General features: G+C 41.4%; 1 protein-coding gene across 3 annotated transcripts in view; it reads left to right on the top strand.

Annotated features, from left to right (window-relative positions):
* CHSY1 (chondroitin sulfate synthase 1) overlaps positions 1-21,545 on the top strand; it is a 114,816-nt gene extending 93,271 nt beyond the window's left edge. For all 3 annotated transcript variants that reach the window (XM_073304301.2, XM_073304303.2, XM_073304300.1), the window contains one exon: positions 18,200-21,545. In XM_073304301.2, the coding sequence (XP_073160402.1) occupies positions 18,200-19,792 (1,593 nt within the window). In that variant the 3' untranslated portion in view covers positions 19,793-21,545. The remainder of the gene's footprint in view (positions 1-18,199) is intronic.
* Positions 21,546-23,883: the final 2,338 nt, after the last annotated feature.

Below are 23,883 nucleotides of genomic sequence, written 5' to 3'. Positions count from 1 at the left end.
TGCTGAGATGTTAAACAGACAGCATTGGCGTTTCTTGTTTGAGTGGGTCGCCCAGCTGATCACTATGCCTTTGTATTAACTGACTAAGTTTATAGGGTTTATAAATGGGTGGGGAGGAAGACGATCAGGGTTGGTCAACTTCTCAGCCTCTTGGCTTTGACAATGTCACTTTAATTCCTGTTGCAAAATCCTGCTATGCCATATTTAGGAATTCCTAGGATTTTAGAATCCCACCTCCCAAATAGAAACCATACTTGAAAACTACCAAAGGTGATTAATTGCATGCTACCATATGTGAATGATGTATGTGCATTTGATTCCTCACCCATTGTAAGCAAGGCAAAGAAGTATCCTTTTTGAGTTCATGGATTTAGTGGAGTTTGTTTGTGATTCATTTAATGTGCTTCAGATTATTTTTGATGCTTATTTCCTAGGCTTCATTAAGCTTTGTGGTCTGACCATATTGTGGTGGTGCCTGCTAACAGTTTAGTAAAGACTAGTTTTAATATCCTGATATATTTCTTTAATATCCTGTAATACACTTTTCCAGTTCTTTTTGGATAATGCTAATACTAAACAGGCTGTTATGCACAAGAGCCCCCAAGCTACGTTTTAAGATTCACATAATGGACCCCATCTTTCTTCTTTACACAACACTGAATGCAGTTTGTCTGGAGTTTTTTTTTAGTACACACAGCACCATATGTGAGTGTGTGCTTTGCAAAAGCAGTGTAGAAAGAGACTGTTCCTGCCCTAGTCATTCTTTGGCATGTGTGTTGTGGGAAGAAGCAGTTAGCACATTTTTATCCCTTTTTTCTTCCTTCATACTTACGACTTCTGTGGGCTAAGGCCAGGTCTTCACGAGGAGCACCTGCCAGTGTAGGAGTACTTGGCCATTTATACTTTGCCATTTATACAACTACTCCACAGGTGTGCTTGCACAGCCTATTCTCCCCACAGACCCAGGTGATCCAATACCTCCTGTCTACTCCGGGCAGAAGTGTGTCTGTAGCATGTAGCCAGCATGGTAGGTTGGGCAGTTGCCCACAACAAGGGATTGCTGCTATGTGTGCTCGCCACACTGGGCAGTCTGGAAATGGCATTTCAAAAATACGTGGAGTTTTTAAAGAGGGTGTTGGCTTCTGGTGTCCATGACCCGTGGGAAGTGCAGGTCACAATTGTGACCAGTGTGGGACACTGTGGAAGGCTGCTGGAGGACAGTTAGAGTCAACGTAGGTCACCGGGTGTTGACACTCTCAGTGCATCAACCACAGTAGGCTGACTATGGCTCCATGCCATTCTGGGAGGTGGTATTACAGCATTGCCACGGCAGGGCACGTGCAGAGCGGGACCAGCAGACTTGTGTGTAGGTGTAAGCACAACTAGGTCCAAACAAGGTGGTTTACATAACCTAACGTTGTAGTGTAAATCAGGCCTAAGCCAATTGCTTTTGTTTTGGTATTAGACTATCTTCTATCATTAGACTCTTTACCAAGTAAAAGGTGGCACTCTGGATGGATTGCTGTGTGACATTGTGATGACTGCGCACTATGATGCTAAAGAATATTTATGACAAAGTGCATGGGAGTGAGAAGTCTGTGTTCCGTAAATCAAAAGAGAGGCATTCAGAGAGGCACAGTAATTTATTCACCCGCATGGATCAAAACGGTTCTGGGGCATGCACAGATGTCTTCCCAAAACAAATATCCCTTGGATATGTTGTTTTCTAAAGGCAATGGCAAATTCCTCTGGCCTTTAGCAACACACCAGACTGAAGAGGTCATCTGAAGAGACTGGTTCCTAGCATGTGTTTTGGGTGGCTGCTGGATTAGATTTTATTTTGTTCCGGTTTAAAAGGACTCAAAGCGAATTTTCTGCCGCTATTTCCAACAATGCTATGATAACAAAAAATTATAGATGCTCAGCAAGACCCAGGGTATGACGAGAAGGGCAGTATAAAACTTATGAAAATGTCATCTTCCTAGATGCTTTTGTGTATGCTTTAAAAGATTTAATTGACCAAAATAATGGTGTAATGAGAGGACTGAATACTGCAGTAAACTGACAGCAGAGGATTTGGCATTCCAAGTTAGGTGGTTCCTGACACTGCATTATCACCAGTTTTTTCTCATCCAGAGCTGCTTAATTGCTGAATAAACGCCTCTGAAGAACAGTAAGGAAGGGGTAGTGAAAAAAAGTAGTCATGCTCCATTTGTTCCACTGATACCCATGGTCTAAAGCCATTCCAAGCAACAGGTCAAACACTAAACATTCATAGATGGCTCACAGGAAGGCAAGGCATTGCGGTCATGTATGTGACACTATGAACACTATTCCATATCCTGATCCTTCTACTAATCAAACTGGCCACAATCCCTCCACCCTAAAAGCCAAGACTTTAACAGGGTTCAAAAAAAAAAGAACTAGATAAGTTCATGGAGGATAGGTCCATCAATGGCTATTAGCCAGGATGGGCAGCAATGGAGTCCCTAGCCTCTGTTTGCCAGAAGCTGGGAATTGGCCACAGGGGATGGATCACTTGATGATAACCTGTTCTGTTCATTCCCTCTGGCATTGGCCACTGTCAGAAGACAGGATACTGGGCTAGATGGACCTTTGGTCTGACCCAGTATGGCCGCTCTTACGTTCCTATGTAAAACACTCACACTGACATGAACCTGCCTCTTCGCTGACAAGAGCCTCATCCCATCTTCCAGTTGCTGACCCCTCCCCTCTTCTTCCTTCCTACCTTGGACTCAGCAGCAACCCTCCTAAAGGGTGACTCATGCCGAGCTGCCAGACCTGTGTGTGATGCACAAGAAGTAACTTGTCGTGCCCACCACCTCCCAAACTGGTAGAAAAGGGGGCAGGGAAAGCCAGGGTTTTTCACATTTCACTCTGCAAGTACACGTTTTTCTTTCTGCAGTTCTAGAGAGGCCTTATCCCTACAAAAGAAGGGAAACGCACTGTATTGGATGTGCATTCAGAGCCCCAGTATAAAGGCTATATGTGCTTCAAAATCTGCTATTGGGTACTGGAGCTACAAATGAATCCATTAAAAGCAGCCGATGTAGCAGCAACAGGCAGCTGAAATATCAGAATTCTGAAATGGTGACTGAGTTCTGAAGTCCCATCAGCAGAAGTGGGTTGCAAGAACCTGAACTATCTTCCAGTATAGAAGCGGAGTGAAAGAAACCATGGGGAGAAATCAGAAAGCTATTCACATGCAAGCAGCAGAAACATTCAAGAGAATTAAATCCATGCCTTGCTTGATTGACAAATTTTGTGAAGGATTTGATTGCCAAGGTTGAGGCAGTGTATTTCACTCTTTTAATAGTGGCTAATGAGTTTTCATTCAGTGTAATGAGAGCTATTGGTAACCACACTTCCTGCTTTTACTTAAAGCATTATAAAGTTTTAAAAGCAGCGCTGAAAATTTTAGTGCCAAAGCTAAATTATAGGCGGCATATATCTGTATAGCTTAAAAACACAAACGAGGAGGTGAGCCCCCCTCAGTCTGACACACTGCATGTATTACAACATGCTCTGTTACGTAGTGCCCCAGACTCATGCTGTTTGTTACTTGTCCAAACTATGCCAGAGAGCAAGCCTCCAGAAAAACCTCAGACCATATACAGTTAGTCAGCAACTCCATGTGAAATCTCTAACCATATTTGAACTAATGGGCTCACTTGGATACTGTGGGAGAGGGTGGGAATGCCAGTCTGTCTGACAGTTTATTTCAGTAATTAGAAAGTTGTTCCACCAATGGGATGACAATAAAAATCATAGCTGTGTAGGAAGACGCAGGCTCTCTTAAAGCTATAAACATATGCAAAATTTGGGAGGAATGGCGTGGGTTCTGACTTGTTTTCTCTGTGTGTACATATATACACACAAACAAATATACACAGCTTCTCAATTCCCATCATTTGGCTGGTGCGCACCTCCTGGATTTGTATCTCCTGTAAATCTATTAAAAGGAGTCTCTTTATTTTGCTTAGTAATCTACATGCACTTCTACCTCTCCTGAAAAGTGACCTAAATATACCATCTTAAAATTATTATTTTTTACACTTCAGAGACACCATTTACAAATATAGGTGAATTTTATAGCTAGAGCTCTTCATACTGGTCTTATGTAGCCTTTTTATAATAAATGCAAGAAAGTCAAATTACTTAAAGAATGATGACCCTACTATATAGGCAGCATTCCTCTACTAATCTCATTGACAAAGTATCCATATCCTTTTGTGACCTACCTACTACGTGCATCATCTGTGAGAGTCCAAGTTCTCTGGGGCACAGGCTGTGCCATCTTAGGGTTTTGTACAGCCACATATAACTTTGACACTATATAAATTTAATCCAGATGTTTCCCAATGATAAGAGAGAGGGTAGTTTATTGCATTCAGATTCAGCTACTATTGGACAGTCTTAAGGTATAGTCGAGGTTATTGGACAATGGAGAATCTGTCCTCCCTTCAGTCCTGTGTAGTAATGACATGACTGCACCCCGCCCCCACCCCCGAAATGCTTTCACAATCGTACCATTTAACTGTGGAAATGTACATCTGCAGTAACTGCATACCACGCAGTGCTCCTTACCATATAGGCTTTCAAAACTGTAGGTGCTCGAGCCAATGCTATCCAGTAAGAGTCTAATGAAGTAAGTAAGCATGTGGTTTCTCTGCATAGCACAAGAATTTGTGGCTGCTTTTTTGCTATTCTGAGCAATTATAAAACAGTGCTTCTGGCCAGAATCACATGTACCTTTGAAACGCACACTTTGAAACAATGCTGTGTTGCTTCAGTAAATACAGAAGGCTGTCATCTCACACTGTTCTCCTTGTGAAATTAGTTGGGGGTTAGTTCATGTCCTTGTGGACACATCACACAAGCCAGCGCTCGAATAGGCTTTATCACCATTCTTAGCAGTACTCAGTAAAAAACAAGATTGACTGTGCAGTGAGGGCTAATTTATGGTCATAGGCTGCTGAAGAAATATGCGACAGACAAAAATTACCCTTGTTCCATAAATGCTAAGTTTAATGTTGGACAATGGTACTGCAGTATATCACAGGGAGCTGGCTAATATGTCTTTCTTTATTTCACAGAGACTCTGATGTTCCTCTTTATTATTTGTTTTGTACCCAGAATGTTGCTGTACCTGATACACCATATTTCCCATTGGGCTATTTGTAATGTATCACATTAAGCAGATTCGCTGCTATAGTGTGATCTTTTTAAACGATTCTTTATCTTACCCCAATGGCTATGCTATGGTAAAAAGTAACAAGAGCATGTGAATGGAGGATTATTTTTTTCTTTGAGTATTATGGGGAGACACAGTAACTTGTAAATTGGCCTTTATGCGCCGTTAGGTGTCATTCAGTTGCTTTATTGCTAGGTGTGCATTGCAAAGTTTGTAGCTTCTTAGTGAACTAATAATAATCTTCCTTTCCTGTACCTGAGCATAAGTATTTCTAGTGGTCATTTTCCAGAGCTAAGAACACTTCTGTCCTGAATAGCTAAGGAAATCAGGCTGACACAGGAAGGCACTAGGCAAAACTAGGCCATTATTCTAATGGCCCAGGCTAATGAAGATTATAAACTTTACTTGACAAAATGTCACTAGCAGATTAGATTATGTACAGTGCAATTAAATGGGGTTTACAACAAAAACTGTAAAGGTTCATTGTGAGTGGCAAGCAAAATGAAGTGTGCCACTTTGAACTTATGCTTTATAGAATGAACTAGCATTTCAGTATGTGCTTGGTACTTTCAAATTTATGAAGGCACAGTCTTCAATCCCAAGAGTTTACCATTTTAGGAAGGAAAGCAACGCAAGGGTGACTAGAATGGAAAATATGCCATCAAAATACATATTCTTTTAAAAATGTGTCCTTTTACTATGCATTTTTATTAGCTGGCTTATTTCTTATAGGCACTGCGACAGAAGTGGATCTTGTGAAGGGGTTCGGAGGAGAGGGCAATGGCCACACACATCAGCTTGTGCAGGTTGGCATGAAAGAGGAGCACAGCTAGCTGTAGGAGAAGTAGACAGCCAAGTGTTGAATTTCCCAGGCCACCTGTCCAAAGTGTAAATGGCCAGCCCTCTGTAACCAGAGCCTTGACTGGCTAGAGAGCAGGCAGGAAATCCTATCCCTACTGCCAATTCTCTTCCCTTTGGAGGATGGGGATGCCATTCAAGAAGGGACTGGGTGGACTGCAGGACTGGCTAGGTGCTGCTGCTGCAGGACAGCAGGCTGAGAATCTGAGATTGGAGGTTGGGGAACAGGTTCAGGGAGCAGCCTTTCTGCGTCGCATGCAGGAATCTGCTAGAAGCCACTGGGAAGAAAGTGCCTTGCTCAGTGTCTAAGGAGCTGATGTTATGGCAGCACTTGTAACTGTGTGCTTCCTGATTTCTGGGTGAATTCCTGTCTCCCAAAAGGCTGTAGGAGGGTTCTCAGTCCAAAAACAATGGATGGGAGTCTGGAACTAACTACCAGCTAGGGTTGTCAACCCTGACTGAAGCCATTCCGGGAGATTTTCTTTTCCAACACAACATAATGTCATTTTCTTAAAATAGCCTATTAAAATCTCCTGGGATTGCTTTCAATAGTCACCTGGAGATTGATGCTGATTCCGGGAGACTCCAGGCCAATCCTGGAGGATTGGCAACCATTCGAGACCAGCATCACTGGCATAGTAGACAGTGTGAAAGAAGCACATGTGATTAAAGACAGGGAAGAGCTTTGATGTTGAGGACAGAAAGTTTGAATATGATGAAGTGAAAGTGTCAGACAGTAGAGGGAATCCAAGGGTGAGTGATGTGGCCGGCAAGGAATATTGTTTTAGCAGTTGTGTTTTGGGCTGGCATATCTGATCTATTTCAGGGCTGATACGTAATGATGGAGCTGGGAAATGCAGTTGCACCGGGAGTGGAAAACACCAACTTTTAATCAGTGCCCAGAATTGCTAAATAGTCCAGGACTGAAAGTGAAGAATAATAATGCACTAACCATTTGAACCTTTAAGGAGAAATCGGGTAAGTCAGCAGACTGTAACTACCCACAGGGACAGTTCGGTCAGACATCAAAGCCAACACGTGTTCCGGTAAAAAAAACGCTACCAGTATTGGATTGCTTTAACTGGTGATGAGTTTTTAGTATCCGTCCAAAAATGGCATCTCCCAGAGTTCATAAGCACTGCGTTGGGACACTAGTTCAATACTGACTTGATGCTACTCTCTGAAAGATGTCACAGAGCGATGCTGATGAGATTCCATAGGCAAATGTCTCATTTTTATTGGCTAGCCTTCACATTTCACCAGTGTTAAACTAGTTTACAATGGAAGACTCTAGCAAGCCATAGATACTGTGTCCCAGTCACTCCTTGTATTATTTCAGATGATGGTGAAGTTGATAGAACAAGCCCATTTTTGAAGTTACAAAAATGGATTAAATAAACTGTCATGCCAGGACACAATGTGTAGCTGCCTTAGCATCAGAGCAGATGCCTATTCATATGAAAGCATTTCATGTTGCTAGAGTAGATGATGCAAAAATATATACTATGTTACATCACTTGCTATGTCAGCTCCGGTGGTATAGAGGCAATGTCAGTTAAGGCAACCGTGAGGAGAACTGCTGCATCAGTATCATACAGACACTTTGCTGGTCCCATAATTGCAGAAATCTAATGTGCTCCAGATTCCTGGTGATTTTGACTAGGTGTTCTGGAATCAGCAGTGCATGTACACTGATACAGATACACCAGTAATAATCTCTAGTATAGACATCGTGCACCAGAGGTAAGTTGCAATGGTGCAGTCTCCATTTTGCACTGGTGTAGAACACCTACACTGGGGGTTTGCTTGAAAGATGCTGCACCAACGTAGCTACATTGGTGCAAAAATCCCTAATGTTAGGCAAGCTGCAAAGGCCACATCCTGCAGCTAGATCCATAAGGGCACACACACTACAGTCATAGTACAACTAATAATAATCCCCGGGTGGAGCCCTGTTGCAGGATCTAGCGCTTAAGAAAGACCTCAGGGTTTGACCCGTTTATTGCTACAGCTCTGTCAGTATCACTGGCCTCGATATACATACATATATGAGGTAGTGCGGGAACTATTAAGAAAAGGTTGTTTTATACTTCTGGTTTCAGAGTAACAGCCGTGTTAGTCTGTATTCGCAAAAAGAAAAGGAGTACTTGTGGCACCTTAGAGACTAACCAATTTATTTGAGCATAAGCTTTCGTGAGCTACAGCATCCGATGAAGTGAGCTGTAGCTCACGAAAGCTTATGCTCAGATAAATTGGTTAGTCTCTAAGGTGCCACAAGTACTCCTTTTCTTTTTTTTTTTTTTACTTCTGTGCTTTTTTCTTTGTAACTTTTTATTGATTTGATTTTAAGTACTTTAACGGCCTCAATTTATCATCTTTATATTTGTGAGCAATGATCCTTTCTGTTTGCTACCAAGTAGCCATAGTGTTCCCCTCTACCCCATCCCAAGTGGTGCAGAGTGCCTCTGTGGGGAGAGGATATTGCCATCCACAGGAGGTGGAAAATAACAGAAGAACTACTAGATGAGAAAACACCCTGTTTAAAATCCATATATAAGGTCAGTTTGGCAAACAAGGTCCATTCTATGGAGAATCCTATTTCTAAACCTTGGTGTGCTATTGCATCATTAAAATAAAAGATGGAAATTGATGCTACACCCCTTAAGATGTCTTCAGCTCACTGCTGCCAGCTATAATACAATGTATAGAGCTTTGTGTTTCCAAGAACTGCCCTACACTTCATCTGCGACCTAGAACAATAGATAACTCCTCTCTGGATTGCTTATCTGAGGCTTCTCCTGCAAAATCTTGGGGCTTTCTATGAAATAGAACAGATACAAACTTCCAGGCTGTTTGTGACTGTTCTTTTCATGGGGCTGCTGTCAGTGATGACAAAACCCAAGTTTGTTTGCATCTCAGCACCGTGGAAGCTAAGGGTGCGTCTACACTAGAAAGGTAAGTCAGCCTATATCAGGTTGACTTACAGCCACCACTGTAATTACTGCAGTGGTGCTTGTCCACGCTACCCATCTTGGGTCAGTGGTGCACACACCTACTCATCAGGGGTCCTTCCACTAAATCCTCACCAGGAGTGCTTCCATCAACCTAAGAGGGGAAGTGTGGGGAGCCGAGAGCCCAGGCTCTTGGCTCCCCACACTTCCATTGCACTCCCTGTCAGGAACCCGACTTCCCCACAGGCTCCCTACTGGCTGTACCCACATCTCCATTCTCTGCCTGGAAGAGTGGAGGAAGCCACCTGAGGCTTCTCCCCCTGCTCCCTGCCCAGTCCCTGCTGGGAGCCAGTCAGTCTTGTGAAATTGATATGGCTGCCAGGCTCCCAGCCGGAAGTGGGCGGAATCCAGCTGCCTGGGCTTCCAGCTAGAAGCTGGGTCCAGTCCCGCCGCCTCCCCCAGCTATTCAGGGGAGCAGGAGGTAGTTGGGCTCTAGCTGCCTGGCTTCCTTGTCAATTTCACAGCTCCTGCCATGAAATTGACAAGACAGCCACATAAGGAACACAGTGTCTACACAGACACTGTGTAGTAGGTCACTTACATTGGTGGGGGAAGGCTGTAGTGTAGACACTGACATAATTAGGTTGACCTAACTGCATAGTGTAGACCAGCCCTAAGAGGAACAATAAAATCCGACACAAAATATTTGGTAAGAAAGTAATTTGGTACAGTCCCTGCGTCTGGCCTTAAATGAACAAATCAGAAGTGAGTTACAACTAGTTCATTCCTATTTTGTCTGGATCAGTGAAGGCAGCCGCTCCTCGATTTGTGAAGGAAAGCTGAATCATTTTTCCCACAGGTCAATGTCAGAGCTCAAGTGAGACAGTGCATTTCCACTGGACTCCTAATCTGGAAATGCTCAAAATGAATTTTGAGCACACTTTCTCAAGTGAATGTGATATAAATTAGTCCTAGACAGCTATGATGCTGCACTTCTTTAGTAGCTGTAGGGTAGAACATTTAATAGCATTTATTGGCACACTCCTTGTTTTTGTTCCTATTAAGCCAGAAAGAATCCTTTTGGAAGCAGAATCCTAAATTACAGCCAAACCTTGTGAGGTTTGCATAACCAAATCTAATCTCTTCAAAAAGCCAGTTTTAAGGGTGGTTTGTTTGTTTTTTATTTTGTTTCTTTTATGATACAAAATACTTGCAGAGTAGAGTTCTGCTTTTTTGCTTTAAAAAATAAAATAACTGCAAAGAAGCAGCACTGAGGCTTTATAGAACTGGAGTGATGGCAGCTGTGTGGCTAGTATGTTATATGTTCCAAATGGGAGGACATTATTAAAACAAACCAAGCTATAATCTCCTCCTGAGAGATGCTTGTGAAGGCTCTTGTCTCGTCTTTTTTTTTTTTTTTTTTTTTTTTTTTTACCACTAAGCGTCCCAGTCTGTTTCCCATTACTGAATTTGGGGGCAGGGGTGAGAGGACCCTTCACTTTCCAACTGCAATGAACTGACTGGTTCCCTTGTCTAGATCACAGGAAAAGGTCATTGCAAAACAAAAAAAAGGTTTATTTTCCATCTTTTTCCTCCACTTCATAACCAGGAGATCTTAAATTATTATATTGTTTCTTTACATTCCTTTTTACTGTGGTCTGTTAGTAATGCTAATTCCATGATATTAGAGCAACCATTGGCAGACATATCACTCAAACGTTGGAGGCAGGAGGGAGAACTGCTGTTTGGACAAGTGACTATGTTGGGTGGTAGAAAGGAAAAGAGATGCAAATGTGGAGAGTATGATCCATTCAAAATTACTTCGTTTGGAGAAACTGGAAATGGGCGAATTCAGGACAGATTTTTAAGCTTCTGTGCTTATTGAGATGGAGCAAAAAGGTCAGTTGCTTAATGAAGTAGTTGTGTTGTAAGCTATTGTAAACTAAAGATTAAACTCAGATGCAGTCACTCTTGTAATTTACAGCTGGACTAGATGTTCCTTGGGAATTTGGTGACCTTGGATTTGCTGTACTTTAAAGTTGTCCGAGATGTTTGGCTTGCCTTTTAAAACACTCTGGAGAGAGAGGGAGCAGTAGCTTCATAGAGGTCAGCAATACACATGGCACTGTTGGAATGAAGATCCTGAGACAGCCTTAGCAGACTCTAGATGCTTAAATGGAACCACCAGCACTGTTCTTTGTAATATCCTAAAAAGAAGTTTATTTTGCCAGGCACAGCTCACTCTTTCTGAAGAGCAGGCTTAGAATTATTTAATACATATGTTCTGAGCCTAAAACGATTTTGTAGCACCCTTAATGTTCCTTTCCAAAACTGCATTAGATACCACATTTGAGATTTGTCCAACCAATATTTTCCCTTTTATTTAAAACAAACCTCATTAGAGTCGAGGGTAGTTAAACGTGCTTAAGTTGAAAAGGGTGGGCTGAGCACATGCTGAATTGGGGCCTGAATGTTTTGTTGGTCAGTTCAGAAGTTTAATATGAACATCTAGCGCTGTATATGACGCTTTCTGTACCTCTTCTTGTTGTGGCCAATAGAGAGGCTGTGTTTAAAGGGTGAGAGTGATGTGCGTAGGAAATCATGCTTTATCCTTTTCCCCTAAACACAGTAATATCCATTGTATGGCATATCTTTGAACACCCCAGCAATAGCTGTGTGGGGCTGCATGTGACACAATCCAATGTAAAACGCAAAACCCTGTATCAAGAGTCATTACGAAGAATCCTCAATGTCCCTTCACGCTCAAAGGTCTGTTATTTGAATCTCCTGAAAACTCCACACCTCCCTCTCCCCCCCACCCGATAAAGAAAAAAGAAAAGGAGTACTTGTGGCACCTTAGAGACTAACAAATTTATTCTTATTTATCGGATGCATCTGATGAAGTGAGCTGTAGCTCACGAAAGCTTATGCTCAAATAAATTGGTTAGTCTCTCAGGTGCCACAAGTACTCCTTTTCTTTTTGCGAATACAGACTAACATGGCTGCTACTCTGAAATCAATGATAAAGAAAAGACTTTTATCCTGTGGCCTCGTCTAAGTATTGAACATTTTACTAGCAGAACTGTGCAAAGAGGTTGGTTTTTTGTTGTTGTTGTTTGTTTTTTTTTGTTTTTTTTTTACTGACCTAGTTAAGGTGGCAAAACCATTAATGTAGATGCAATTTTACTGGCATAAGGTGCTTTATATCAGGATAGCTTATTTCACGTCGCTGAACTGGAATAACCTATCCTAATAGAAGCACTTTTATACCCATATGGCTGCACCTACACTGTGTGGGGGAGGAGGCTGCTGCTTTATGCTGGCGTAGTTAAAGCAATAAAACTATAGACAAGGCCTCTGTGTGGTTGTCTTAAGCACTTCCTTTCCTCTTGTGGAAGAGTACCTGCTGCCAAGATCAGATGCTCACCTGCTGTTGAACAAAGTTCTCCTGAGCTATGCAACATTAGCTATTATCCTAGGTTTTAATTAGTTAGGTTTTGTATTTAAAGTGCATCTTGGGTATTCATAAATATGCCATACAACATGAGCTGTCCAGAGCTGCTTTTCATGACATTTGTGGAGCTGTATTTTCTGCACTGTGGCAGTACAGTGTGGATCTGTGAGAGCATGTCCTGTGGGGCTATTATGTGGCTGCAGGCCAGTTTCTGTATATATTGGCCTTATTTTTTAAGTCCATTTTCTCCAATATACTCTCTTTTTTTGGCCTGCAAAAGACTTCTTCATTTAAAATGATCAACATAACACTCTTTCAGTTAGTCTTTTGGATCCAAGCCCATACTGCCCACAACAGCTGTACCACAGTTTAAACATTCAGTCTCTAACGTATTGGGAAACATTAGGGTGTTTTAAGGCTTCAACAGGTCTAGAGTAAATACTGATTAATAAAGAGTAGCTCCTTTTTGTGTCCCTGTATTTCCAGTACTCTGCATTAGAATAAAGCATGCTTAGAATATAATCCCCAAAATGAATAACCATGAAAGGTTCTTTTAAGTGTATTCCAAATGAGGAGTTTGGATACGTGTTTTACTAGCGAGGCTCTAGTAACCAATTTGTCGTGCAAAAGCTTGCACGTAATGTCCTGTAGAGAACTGTATGTTCCACAGATTGACCACCTTGCTATCATTTGATCTTTTCTTCTTGATTTCTGTCTACACATTTTGATGGTCACTAGGTTAAAAAACAAAAAAGTCAAAACTGTTTAGTGTTCCCAAATCCTCAAACACTGAAATGTGCAAATAGCAAACATGGCTGCAGTCCTTTTGGTAGCATGATCAAATGCTTTCAGATCAGGGCCCTTGCATATGCTAACCTTTAAACAAATATATAAATAGCTGGCATGGCATAATTGGTTCCAAGCATGGATAGTGTGCCCCAACATAGAATCATAGGGTTAGAAGGGACTGCGTCTAGTCTAACCCCCTGCCAAGATGCAGCATTTGTTGAGTCTAAATCATCCAAGACGGATGGCTCTCCAGCCTCCTTTTGAAAACCTCCAGGGAAGAAGCTTCCGTGACCTCCCCAGGCAAGTCTCTTCCATTGCCCTACTGTTCTTATAGTTAGGAAGTTTTTATCGTGAAATTTAATCTAAATCTGTTATGCTGTAGTTTGAATGCATTGCCTCTTGTCCTGCCCTTTGTAGCAGAAGAGAACAACTTTCCTCCATCTTTTTTTATGGCAGCCTTTCAAGTATCTGAAGATAGCTCCCATATCCCCTCTTAATCTCCTCTCTTACAAGCTAAACATACTCAGTTCCTTCAGCCTTTTATTCATATGGCTTGCATTCCATTCCTTAGATCATCTTTGTCACTCATCTCTACATCCTTTCTATACATTGGCATCCAAACTTGGACACCGTACTCCAGCTGAGGCCTAATCAGAATTGAGAAGTGATACTGAAACCTCCATGACTTGCATGCTATGCCTCTGTTAATGCAACTAAAATTGCATTTGCTGACTTATGTTGAAGCTGTGATCCACTACAACTCCCAGATCCTTCTCAGCACTGCTGCTGCTAAGTCAGTTTTCCCCCATTCTGCATGGCTATGGCAACTACTCTGGTAGTAGCTGTGATTGCTAACCACGGGTTGCCCTTGTTAGTGATCTAGGCTAAAACGTGGTGATTTTTTCTTTAATTGAGTCATCCCAAAGGTGAAGTGGGGGTGAGGCCTAACTATATAACTGATTCAGGTAGTCCTTTTCTTTCTAGCTGTGTGCAATAGGACATCCCGGAGTATGCTGCATTTATATGGTGCTTGAGCCCTTCTGTATGCTTGTCTCTGGAGCACTTTGTCCTTTGTGGAGGCACTGTGGGTTAACTGCTCAGTTTTTCCCAGAATGCACTGGCAGTATGGCAAGTGTGGATGCACAGAGATAACGTGGTTGAGTTGTGGAAAAAATGAGTTGCTAAATAGATGTCGTGCTCTCGCTCTCTCTCGCGCGCGCTCTCTCTCGCGCTCTCTCTCTCTCTCTCTCAGGATTAATGAGTGGTTTTAATAAATGGGTAATCGATTGTTAGTTCAGCTGGTCAATAAGCCGCATATAGCCACCTATGACACCTTCTGTTGGTGCATAACCACCTATAACAAACTACTTAAGTCTATAATATGCTTATAGCATCTATTAACCATTTATTAGCTCTTTGTAAAGCATTTTAAAATGGGATCTTAGGGCTTGTCTACACTACAGTGCTACAGCGACTTTTAAGCACCACGAAGCAATGAGTGAAGACACTACCTATGCCAACCAGAGAGCTTCTCCCATCGACATAGGTACTTTACCTCCCCAAGAGCAGGTAGCTGTGTCAATGGCAGAAGGCCTCTTAGCCAACATTGTGCTGTCTACACCAGCAGTTAGGCTGGGATAGCAGCGTCACTCGGGGGGTGTGGATTTTCCACACTCTGAGCAATGCAGTTTTACCAACATACATTGGTAGTGTAGACCAAGCCTGTATATCTAGTGTGACTCAGTATTATTTTTAAACATCCTTTACCATTGAAGTCAGTGGGAGCTTTGCTGTCAACTTCAATGAGTAGAGAATCAGGCCCACAGCGTACAAGGGGCCGCTTATGCTTATGAAGTACATGGGGAGTGGCTTGTCTGGGAGGGAGGAGACGTGAAGTTTTATAGGAAAAGCAATTAAAATATCCTTGCAAGCTATTCCTCTGAAAAACATGTTTATATACAAACTTTCTGGAAGCCTTGGTGTATCTGCATTCTAGCACTCCCTGATAGCTCAACTGCAGTGAGTGGTTTGTTAGAATTTCCACTTTGGGAGGGCCGGGTGGGAATTTAACATTTTCTGTTTAAATTGCATTGAGTTGAAACTTGAAACACCAGTCACGTCTACTTTTTTCTTTTCAAATCAGCTCTCCTAGAGGAGAAAGGGAAAAAACATATTTAATTGTCTGGGCTTTAACTACTAACATTTTATTCCTACTTAGAAAGCACCTATTGTAGTCCTTAAAATATACCAGTTACTTTCATTTCAGAAAGTTAGTTAATGGTCCATATCTTAATTTGCATTCAGATGTTTCATAAAATTTTTCCTACCGATCAGTGTTCTGTTAAAACTTTGTTGAGTAAAGTAATCTAAAAGTGCTTCTGCTTTTCATAGTTTCCTATTGTGGGTGTTTGAGTGCCCTGGTTTGGTATCTTAGAATAAATGCTCTCAGGTTGTATGGTCTTGATTATTTGTTTTTCTTTTTAAATCCAAAACAGAATTTGAAAATAAATGCTATTATCAGTGCTGTTTAAAAAACAAAACAAGAACCTGACACTAGCTACCTATTGAAACAATATAAAATATATATATCTTGCCTTCCAAAGTTCTGTGGAAATCTGTGCCTTCACTTGTATTCAGACAGTTGAAATCCACAGATAGATACTATGTGGTATTACGTCTAGTGCTATATATAGTACTATAAAAGACATGCCTGATGGAGACAGCCTAGAATTAAAGTACATGCTCTAACTCTGTGCTCTTGCAATGTTTTTGTTCATGCTATATAAATTCTCCATTGTAATAAATAGTGTGCTTACAAGATTGATTCTAAGTGGGTGCGACATGGGGTCACGGGGATCCCAGAGCTCTTAACAAAAACTGCAAGACTCTAGATATACTACAGTAACCCATTATTAGTAACAGAAACAACATACACATAATTTAAAAAGGGACGGAGGGCAGGATGGGAACCATGCTTCAAAGCTGGTTTCTTGAAGAAGGCCTCAGTCCTTTTAACTCTTACAGCTCCTACTCTGAGTTTCAGTCTGATTGAGTTCCACCCCTGTAACACTCCACTTCTATATCTGGGAGAGTTTCTATCATGCACTACTCCAAAAGGGTATGTATTTCTTGTCAGTTGACCTGTTTTTATGGCCTAGAGGCCCTAACCAAGTTCAGGTCCCCTTTGTGCTCGGAAATACACATACACCTTGTAAAAGACAGATTCTGTTCCAAAGGGCTTACAGTTTATATTGACAAAATGGAAGAATGACTTAACGTGGGGAAGATAGACTAGGAAAGAACAAATGTCTTGAAGGACAAAGAAATGGGAAGGAGAGGGAAAGAAATGGTGATTACTGCAATGTGGTCAGGGAAAAACGATAAGGGGTAGTAGTGCAAGTAATGTGCCCACTGCAAGTAATATGCAGCTATAGTTAATATAACATCGTTCTTAAATAGTGGGTCAGACCAAGCAAATCAGGTGCCGGTAAAGTGTGGTGGGCCACTTGCACTCCAAACACTCCTTATCTCTGCGTGCGTGCGTGCATCTCTTTATACTCCTCCACAACAATGGGCTGAATTTAGGACACAAAGCAATTAGAGACCCATGCGATGGGACTTCTAGCTGCTGTACATAGACATAACAGGATCACATAAGGATGGCGGCAGCTTTAACTGCCTTTCTTTTAGCATCTTTAAGATGGAGACTTCATTTCGTTATTTCTTATTATTTTATAATTTGCATTTAGCTCATTGCTTGAATGGGCTTTCATTCTTAGATTTGACATTTAGACTCATTCTGTCTTAAAATATCTCCGGCTATGTGTACGGTTGAATGGTTACAGCTGCACTACTGTGGCATTTCAGTGTAAACACTACCGTGACAGGAGGGTTTCTTCCACCGCTGTAGTTAATCCACCTGCCCGTGAGGTGCTTGCTAGGTTGACAGAAGAATTCTTCCCTCAACTAGCACTCTCGCCACTGGGGGTTAGGTCGGCTTAACTATGTCTCCCAGGAGTGTGGATTTTTCACTCCCCGAGAGACATAGCTATGCAGATGTAACTTCTCAGTGTAGACCAGTCTCAACCTGCCGCCTCATTATTTTGAAATAGAGCAATTCCCATTTTAAGAATGCTTATGTTCTACTGTATATGTACCTTATGTTTTATTTTATGAAACTTTTTGAAGGCACCTGTTATCATTTAAACTCTGTATTTTATTTGAGATACTTAATTTTTTTTAAAATGTGAACCACATCACCCGATACCACAGAGATTGAATCCTGATATGTGTAATGTGGTGCCCTCATGTTTACTAATGCAGAAATTAAACATAGAATTTAGCATCTTTGGTAAAAATGTTTAGTTTAGGTTTCACACTAGTATTGTCCAAGTTTAACTCTATTATTCTTTTTCTTTAGAAGAGTTTGGCTGTAAAGGAAAAGTTTAAAAGGACATGATAATGAAAACATAAGTTATTCTGAATACAATGTCCTTGCCTTTCCATATGTCATTTAAAAAAACAAACAAACAAAAACAGAAAAATGCTATTCATTTTATAACGTAGAGAATAAAAACACACTGACATATTTTATCTGATGTTGCTGTCTTAGACTAAAAATGAGTTTATGATCTACTTAGCACACAGTTGTTCAGATAAGGATATTTCTAGAGTAGGACATAATAATCCTAATCCTTGGTAGATGTTTCTTTCACCAGTTTATAATGAATAACCCTCTTAATTCCTTTGAGCAGCAGCTGGTATCCCTACAACCTGTGTCTAAAATGAGAACAGCTTATTCAGAAAGACTTTTGGTCATATAAGCACGGAGGCATTTTCATACAGTGGGGCTATGTGGGGTAACTGTCACAAATACACTACTGCTAAAATCTTAATGTTGCAAAAATAATAACTTAATATTTCTCTTTTTAGATGCAGCAGCTGTTTTATGAAAATTATGAGCAGAACAAAAAAGGCTACATCAAAGACCTTAGAAATAGCAAGATACACCGAGCTATAACACTGCATCCCAACAAGAACCCACCATACCAGTATAGACTTCATAGTTACATGCTGAGTCGCAAAATCGCAGAACTGCGTTACCGGACTATACAGTTGCACAGAGAAATTGTCCTGATGAGCAAATACAGCAATGCAGAAATACACAAAGATGACCTTCAGCTGGGGATACCACCTTCTTTTATGAGGTTCCAGCCACGCCTGCGTGAGGAGGTCTTGGAATGGGAGTTCCTTACGGGAAAATATCTCTATTCTGCAGCTGATGGACAGCCCCCTCGGAGAGGGATGGACTCATCGCAGCGTGAAGCATTGGATGACATTGTTATGCAGGTCATGGAAATGATCAATGCAAATGCTAAGACCAGAGGGCGGATCATTGATTTCAAGGAGATACAATATGGCTATCGCAGAGTTAATCCTATGTATGGAGCAGAGTATGTTCTTGACTTACTGCTTCTATACAAAAAACACAAGGGAAAGAAGATGACCGTGCCTGTCAGAAGGCATGCCTACTTACAGCAGACATTCAGCAAGATCCAGTTTATGGAGCATGAAGAGATAGATGCCAAGGAGCTGGCCAGCAAAATTAACCAAGATTCTGGATCCTTGTCTTTCCTGTCCAATTCACTGAAGATGTTTGTTCCATTCCAGCTCACTGGATCAAAAGCAGAGCGGAAGGAGCCCAAAGACAAGAAGATCAACATCTTGATTCCTCTGTCTGGACGGTTTGATATGTTTGCTAGGTTCATGGGGAATTTTGAGAAAACTTGCCTCATTCCCAGTCAGAACGTCAAGCTAGTCGTCCTGCTTTTCAATTCTGACTCAAACCCTGATAAGGCAAAGCAAGTTGAATTGATGAGAGATTACCGTATTAAGTACCCCAAGGCTGATATGCAGATCTTGCCAGTGTCTGGGGAATTCTCAAGGGCTCTGGCTCTTGAAGTTGGATCTTCTCAGTTTAAAAATGAGTCTTTGCTCTTCTTCTGTGATGTTGACCTAGTGTTTACCACAGAGTTTCTCCAGCGATGTAGAGCCAATACAGTTTTGGGCCAACAAATATACTTTCCAGTCATCTTTAGTCAGTATGATCCAAAGATAGTTTATAGAGGAAAAGTTCCCAGTGACAATCATTTTGCCTTCACCCAGAAAACAGGTTTCTGGAGGAACTATGGCTTTGGCATTACCTGTATTTACAAAGGTGATCTCCTTAGAGCAGGTGGCTTTGATGTCTCTATCCAAGGTTGGGGCCTTGAGGATGTGGACCTATTTAACAAAGTCATTCAAGCTGGCTTAAAGACTTTCCGGAGCCAAGAAATCGGAGTTGTTCACGTACATCATCCAGTCTTTTGTGACCCCAATCTGGATCCAAAACAATATAAAATGTGCTTGGGGTCCAAAGCTTCAACTTATGGGTCCACACAACAGTTGGCTGAACTGTGGCTTGAAAAAAATGACCCGAGCTTTGGGAAAAGCAGCAATACTAACGGCTCAGTGAGGACAGCCTAATGTCCAGCTGTGCTGGAGAAGACTTTTTTTAATTATCTAATTTATTTTTGGGAAATGTTTTGATAGTTCATTTTTAAAGACCACACAAGGATATATTTTAGAAATCGTGTTTTCCTACCAAGAACTCTTTTGAGAATGAGCTTTTTTGAACAAAACTGTGATTTGATATTTGCCTTTGAACAAAAATTTTGGCTGAGTATTATCTGGCAGATCTGCATAATTCTGGTGACTTGAAATAAGGTTTCCACATGAACAAAGGACCTCTTTTTTTTCTTTTTTAACCTTTTTTCATTGATGTCGTCTTTGCTAGGATTCTATAAATTGGAACCTGAACGTTCAAGCAAAATGGTAAAATACTGTACCTAACTGTTGTGTTGTGACTGTTACATTACGCAGATTCTACTCTTTTTAAATAGCCATAACGTTCAAATTGTGTTAGAACAATGCAAAACAGTGTGGCAATAGTTGGGTTATTAATTTCAGGAGTATTTCAATTGGTTGATTACTTCAACCAAAAATGTACTTTTACTTATTGTGGCCGAGCAACTTTTTGAAGGAGTGTGTGGAAAAGAAGCACAACCTTGTATCAGTTTAGTCCATATGTAAGTTTTGTCTGACATTTGGTCCATATGTGGATCTAACATTAAAAATTCCATGGTGGATTCTGTGTATTCTAAATTGTTCTCCTGTCTAGAACAGAGACTGCATGATGGTGAAATGCAAAATTGTAATGTGTGGGAGGGAGAAATGAGAATTTCTCACTGCAAAACAAGGTACAAAACTAAAAATCTGAAATCCCTAATGAGAACATTAGAAACTTGAATCTGATTGCATTCATTTTGTACAATCAGTTACAAGATGTTGATGGGAACAATTGTTACATTCTTTGATTACTAGTTTCTTTTGGTTTTCTGTATCTGATAGACCTTTAATTTATTTAATATCCATTGTTTTAGGTTCTTGCCCTTTTCTTGAATATCTGTTAGTCATTTATTTATATATCTATTAGGAATGTATTGCTTTTTCTCACTCTTAAGGTAGTGTACATCTTACTTACAGTAAACTGTGATCTCCAAAGATTTCTTTTGAAAGTATTTTTTATTCCAAATTCCTTTTAAAATTTTACTGAGTGACTGAAATAATCTTGGGAATTGTTTTGATGCTCTAAGATGAACTGGGGAGAGAAAATATTGAGTAGAAACAATATGACCCCTCTGAGTTATCACCTAGGAAAGGGTAAATAAACATACAAATAAAGTGCCTTAAAGTGAACAACAGGAAGGGGAACTCTTCTGCATCGAGATGGAGAACACTGATGGAAATTGCTGTTGAAGCAGATCATATCTTGAGCTCAGAAGTTAAAACTAAAGCCAGTGGAAAATATATTTTTCTATTGTACTCCAACACCACTTTGCCCTAGTTCCATTTCAGTAATCTAAAGACCTGCTCTATGGGAGGTGAAGGATAGTAAAAGAGAACAAAAGTCAGTACTTAGATTTGATGTACCACGGTTTAAGGGGCCTTTATGGAATAACTGCTTGAATATTCCAATAGGAAAATAATCAGTGGCTACACGTTTATGGAATGTGAATTGCATTTGCAACTAGCCTAGATTCAGTGTCATACAACTGTTGGTATTTTTTTGGTGACAGCCCCAAGGATGTAGATACTTATAATGGATTCAATGCATGGAAAGTGTTGAAAGACTTGGTCCTAAGATGCAATAAAGATTTTTATTTGCAATCCTCTCTCATCATGTTGTCTGCCTCAGTCCTCATCTTACATAGCAGGCCCAGTTTATGGTAAGTATTATAGCAAAGATTTTGGGAGTGAAATGAGCCTAACAATAAAGTACCATTTATGCACAAGTTCTTGCCATCTGTGCCAAATTTCAGGGGCAATAGCCCTGGGGAAAAGGTGTTTCACCCACTGCCACTACTACTGTTTACTGTCTTGAGATTTGTTAATGGAGATCTTTGAAGTCTGCCTCGTGAGGAGAGGGTTTATACTGCTTCAGCTGCTAATCAAGATGTCCGAAGCTACCCATAATTGTAAACAGAATGCACCCAATTACCAGGCTGAAGGACTCTGTAATATTTTGTATAGCCTATGCATGATAAAAGTTAAGACCCACTTTTCAGATATGTTGAGCACCTGTTCACTGCTACTTCTTCCATTTTGATCAGAACTCTCTCAATGGTGTTTTTTCTTAAACCCCCAACTCCTGGAGTCATGTGACTATGTAAAGTGGCTACTGATCTTTAGAAGCACTGCGAACCCACTGTTTCTGTTAGTTTCAATAGGAGCTATGTGTCTTGCATGCTTCTGGAAATTGGGCCTGAAGTGTCTCAGGGTGAGCAAATGAAATCGGTGACTGCTTCTGAAAATGTTGGTCTCGGTGTCTGGGATGAGAGGCACTATTTTGTGTTCTATAAATACAAGGTACCAAGGCCAATGCTTCCAGAAGTGACTAGTGACTTTGGGGATTGATTTTTTTGGGGCGCAGGGTGATCCAACTAGACACACCTCAGAGTATGTCTACATTGCAGCTGGGAGCGAGCCTCCCAGCCTGGGTAGACAAGCAGTCATAGAATCATAGAATATCAGGGTTGGAAGGGACCCCAGAAGGTCATCTAGTCCAACCCCCTGCTCAAAGCAGGACCAATTCCCAGTTAAATCATCCCAGCCAGGGCTTTGTCAAGCCTGACCTTAAAAACCTCTAAGGAAGGAGATTCTACCACCTCCCTAGGTAACGCATTCCAGTGTTTCACCACCCTCTTAGTGAAAAAGTTTTTCCTAATATCCAATCTAAACCTCCCCCACTGCAACTTGAGATCATTACTCCTAGTTCTGTCATCTGCTACCATTGAGAACAGTCTAGAGCCATCCTCTTTGGAACCCCCTTTCAGGTAGTTGAAAGCAGCTATCAAATCCCCCCTCATTCTTCTCTTCTGCAGGCTAAACAATCCCAGCTCCCTCAGCCTCTCCTCATAACTCATGTGTTCCAGTCCCCTAATCATTTTTGTTGCCCTTCGCTGGACTCTCTCCAATTTATCCACATCCTTCTTGAAGTGTGGGGCCCAAAACTGGACACAGTACTCCAGATGAGGCCTCACCAATGTCGAATAGAGGGGAACGATCACGTCCCTCGATCTGCTCGCTATGCCCCTACTTATACATCCCAAAATGCCATTGGCCTTCTTGGCAACAAGGGCACACTGCTGACTCATATCCAGCTTCTCGTCCACTGTCACCCCTAGGTCCTTTTCTGCAGAACTGCTGCCTAGCCATTCGGTCCCTAGTCTGTAGCTGTGCATTGGGTTCTTCCGTCCTAAGTGCAGGACCCTGCACTTATCCTTATTGAACCTCATCAGATTCCTTTTGGCCCAATCTTCCAATTGGTCTAGGTCCTTCTGTATCCTATTCCTCCCCTCCAGCGTATCTACCACTCCTCCCAGTTTAGTATCATCCGCAAATTTGCTGAGAGTGCAATCCACACCATCCTCCAGATCATTTATGAAGATATTGAATAAAACCGGCCCCAGGACCGACCCTTGGGGCACTCCACTTGATACCGGCTGCCAACTAGACATGGAGCCATTGATCACTACCCGTTGAGCCCGACAATTTAGCCAGCTTTCTACCCACCTTATAGTGCATTCATCCAGCCCATACTTCCTTAACTTGCTGACAAGAATACTATGGGAGACCGTGTCAAAAGCTTTGCTAAAGTCAAGAAACAATACATCCACTGCTTTCCCTTCATCCACAGAACCAGTAATCTCATCATAAAAGGCGATTAGATTAGTCAGGCATGACCTTCCCTTGGTGAATCCATGCTGGCTGTTCCTGATCACTTTCCTCTCATGCAAGTGCTTCAGGATTGATTCTTTGAGGACCTGCTCCATGATTTTTCCAGGGACTGAGGTGAGGCTGACTGGCCTGTAGTTCCCAGGATCTTCCTTCTTCCCTTTTTTAAAGATTGGCACTACATTAGCCTTTTTCCAGTCATCCGGGACTTCCCCGGTTCGCCACGAGTTTTCAAAGATAATGGCCAGTGGCTCTGCAATCACAGCCGCCAATTCCTTCAG

Source organism: Lepidochelys kempii, chromosome 10, assembly GCF_965140285.1.
Source record: "Lepidochelys kempii isolate rLepKem1 chromosome 10, rLepKem1.hap1, whole genome shotgun sequence".
Taxonomy (NCBI): Eukaryota; Metazoa; Chordata; order Testudines; family Cheloniidae; genus Lepidochelys; species Lepidochelys kempii.
This window is presented reverse-complemented; position numbering and strand designations above follow the sequence as displayed.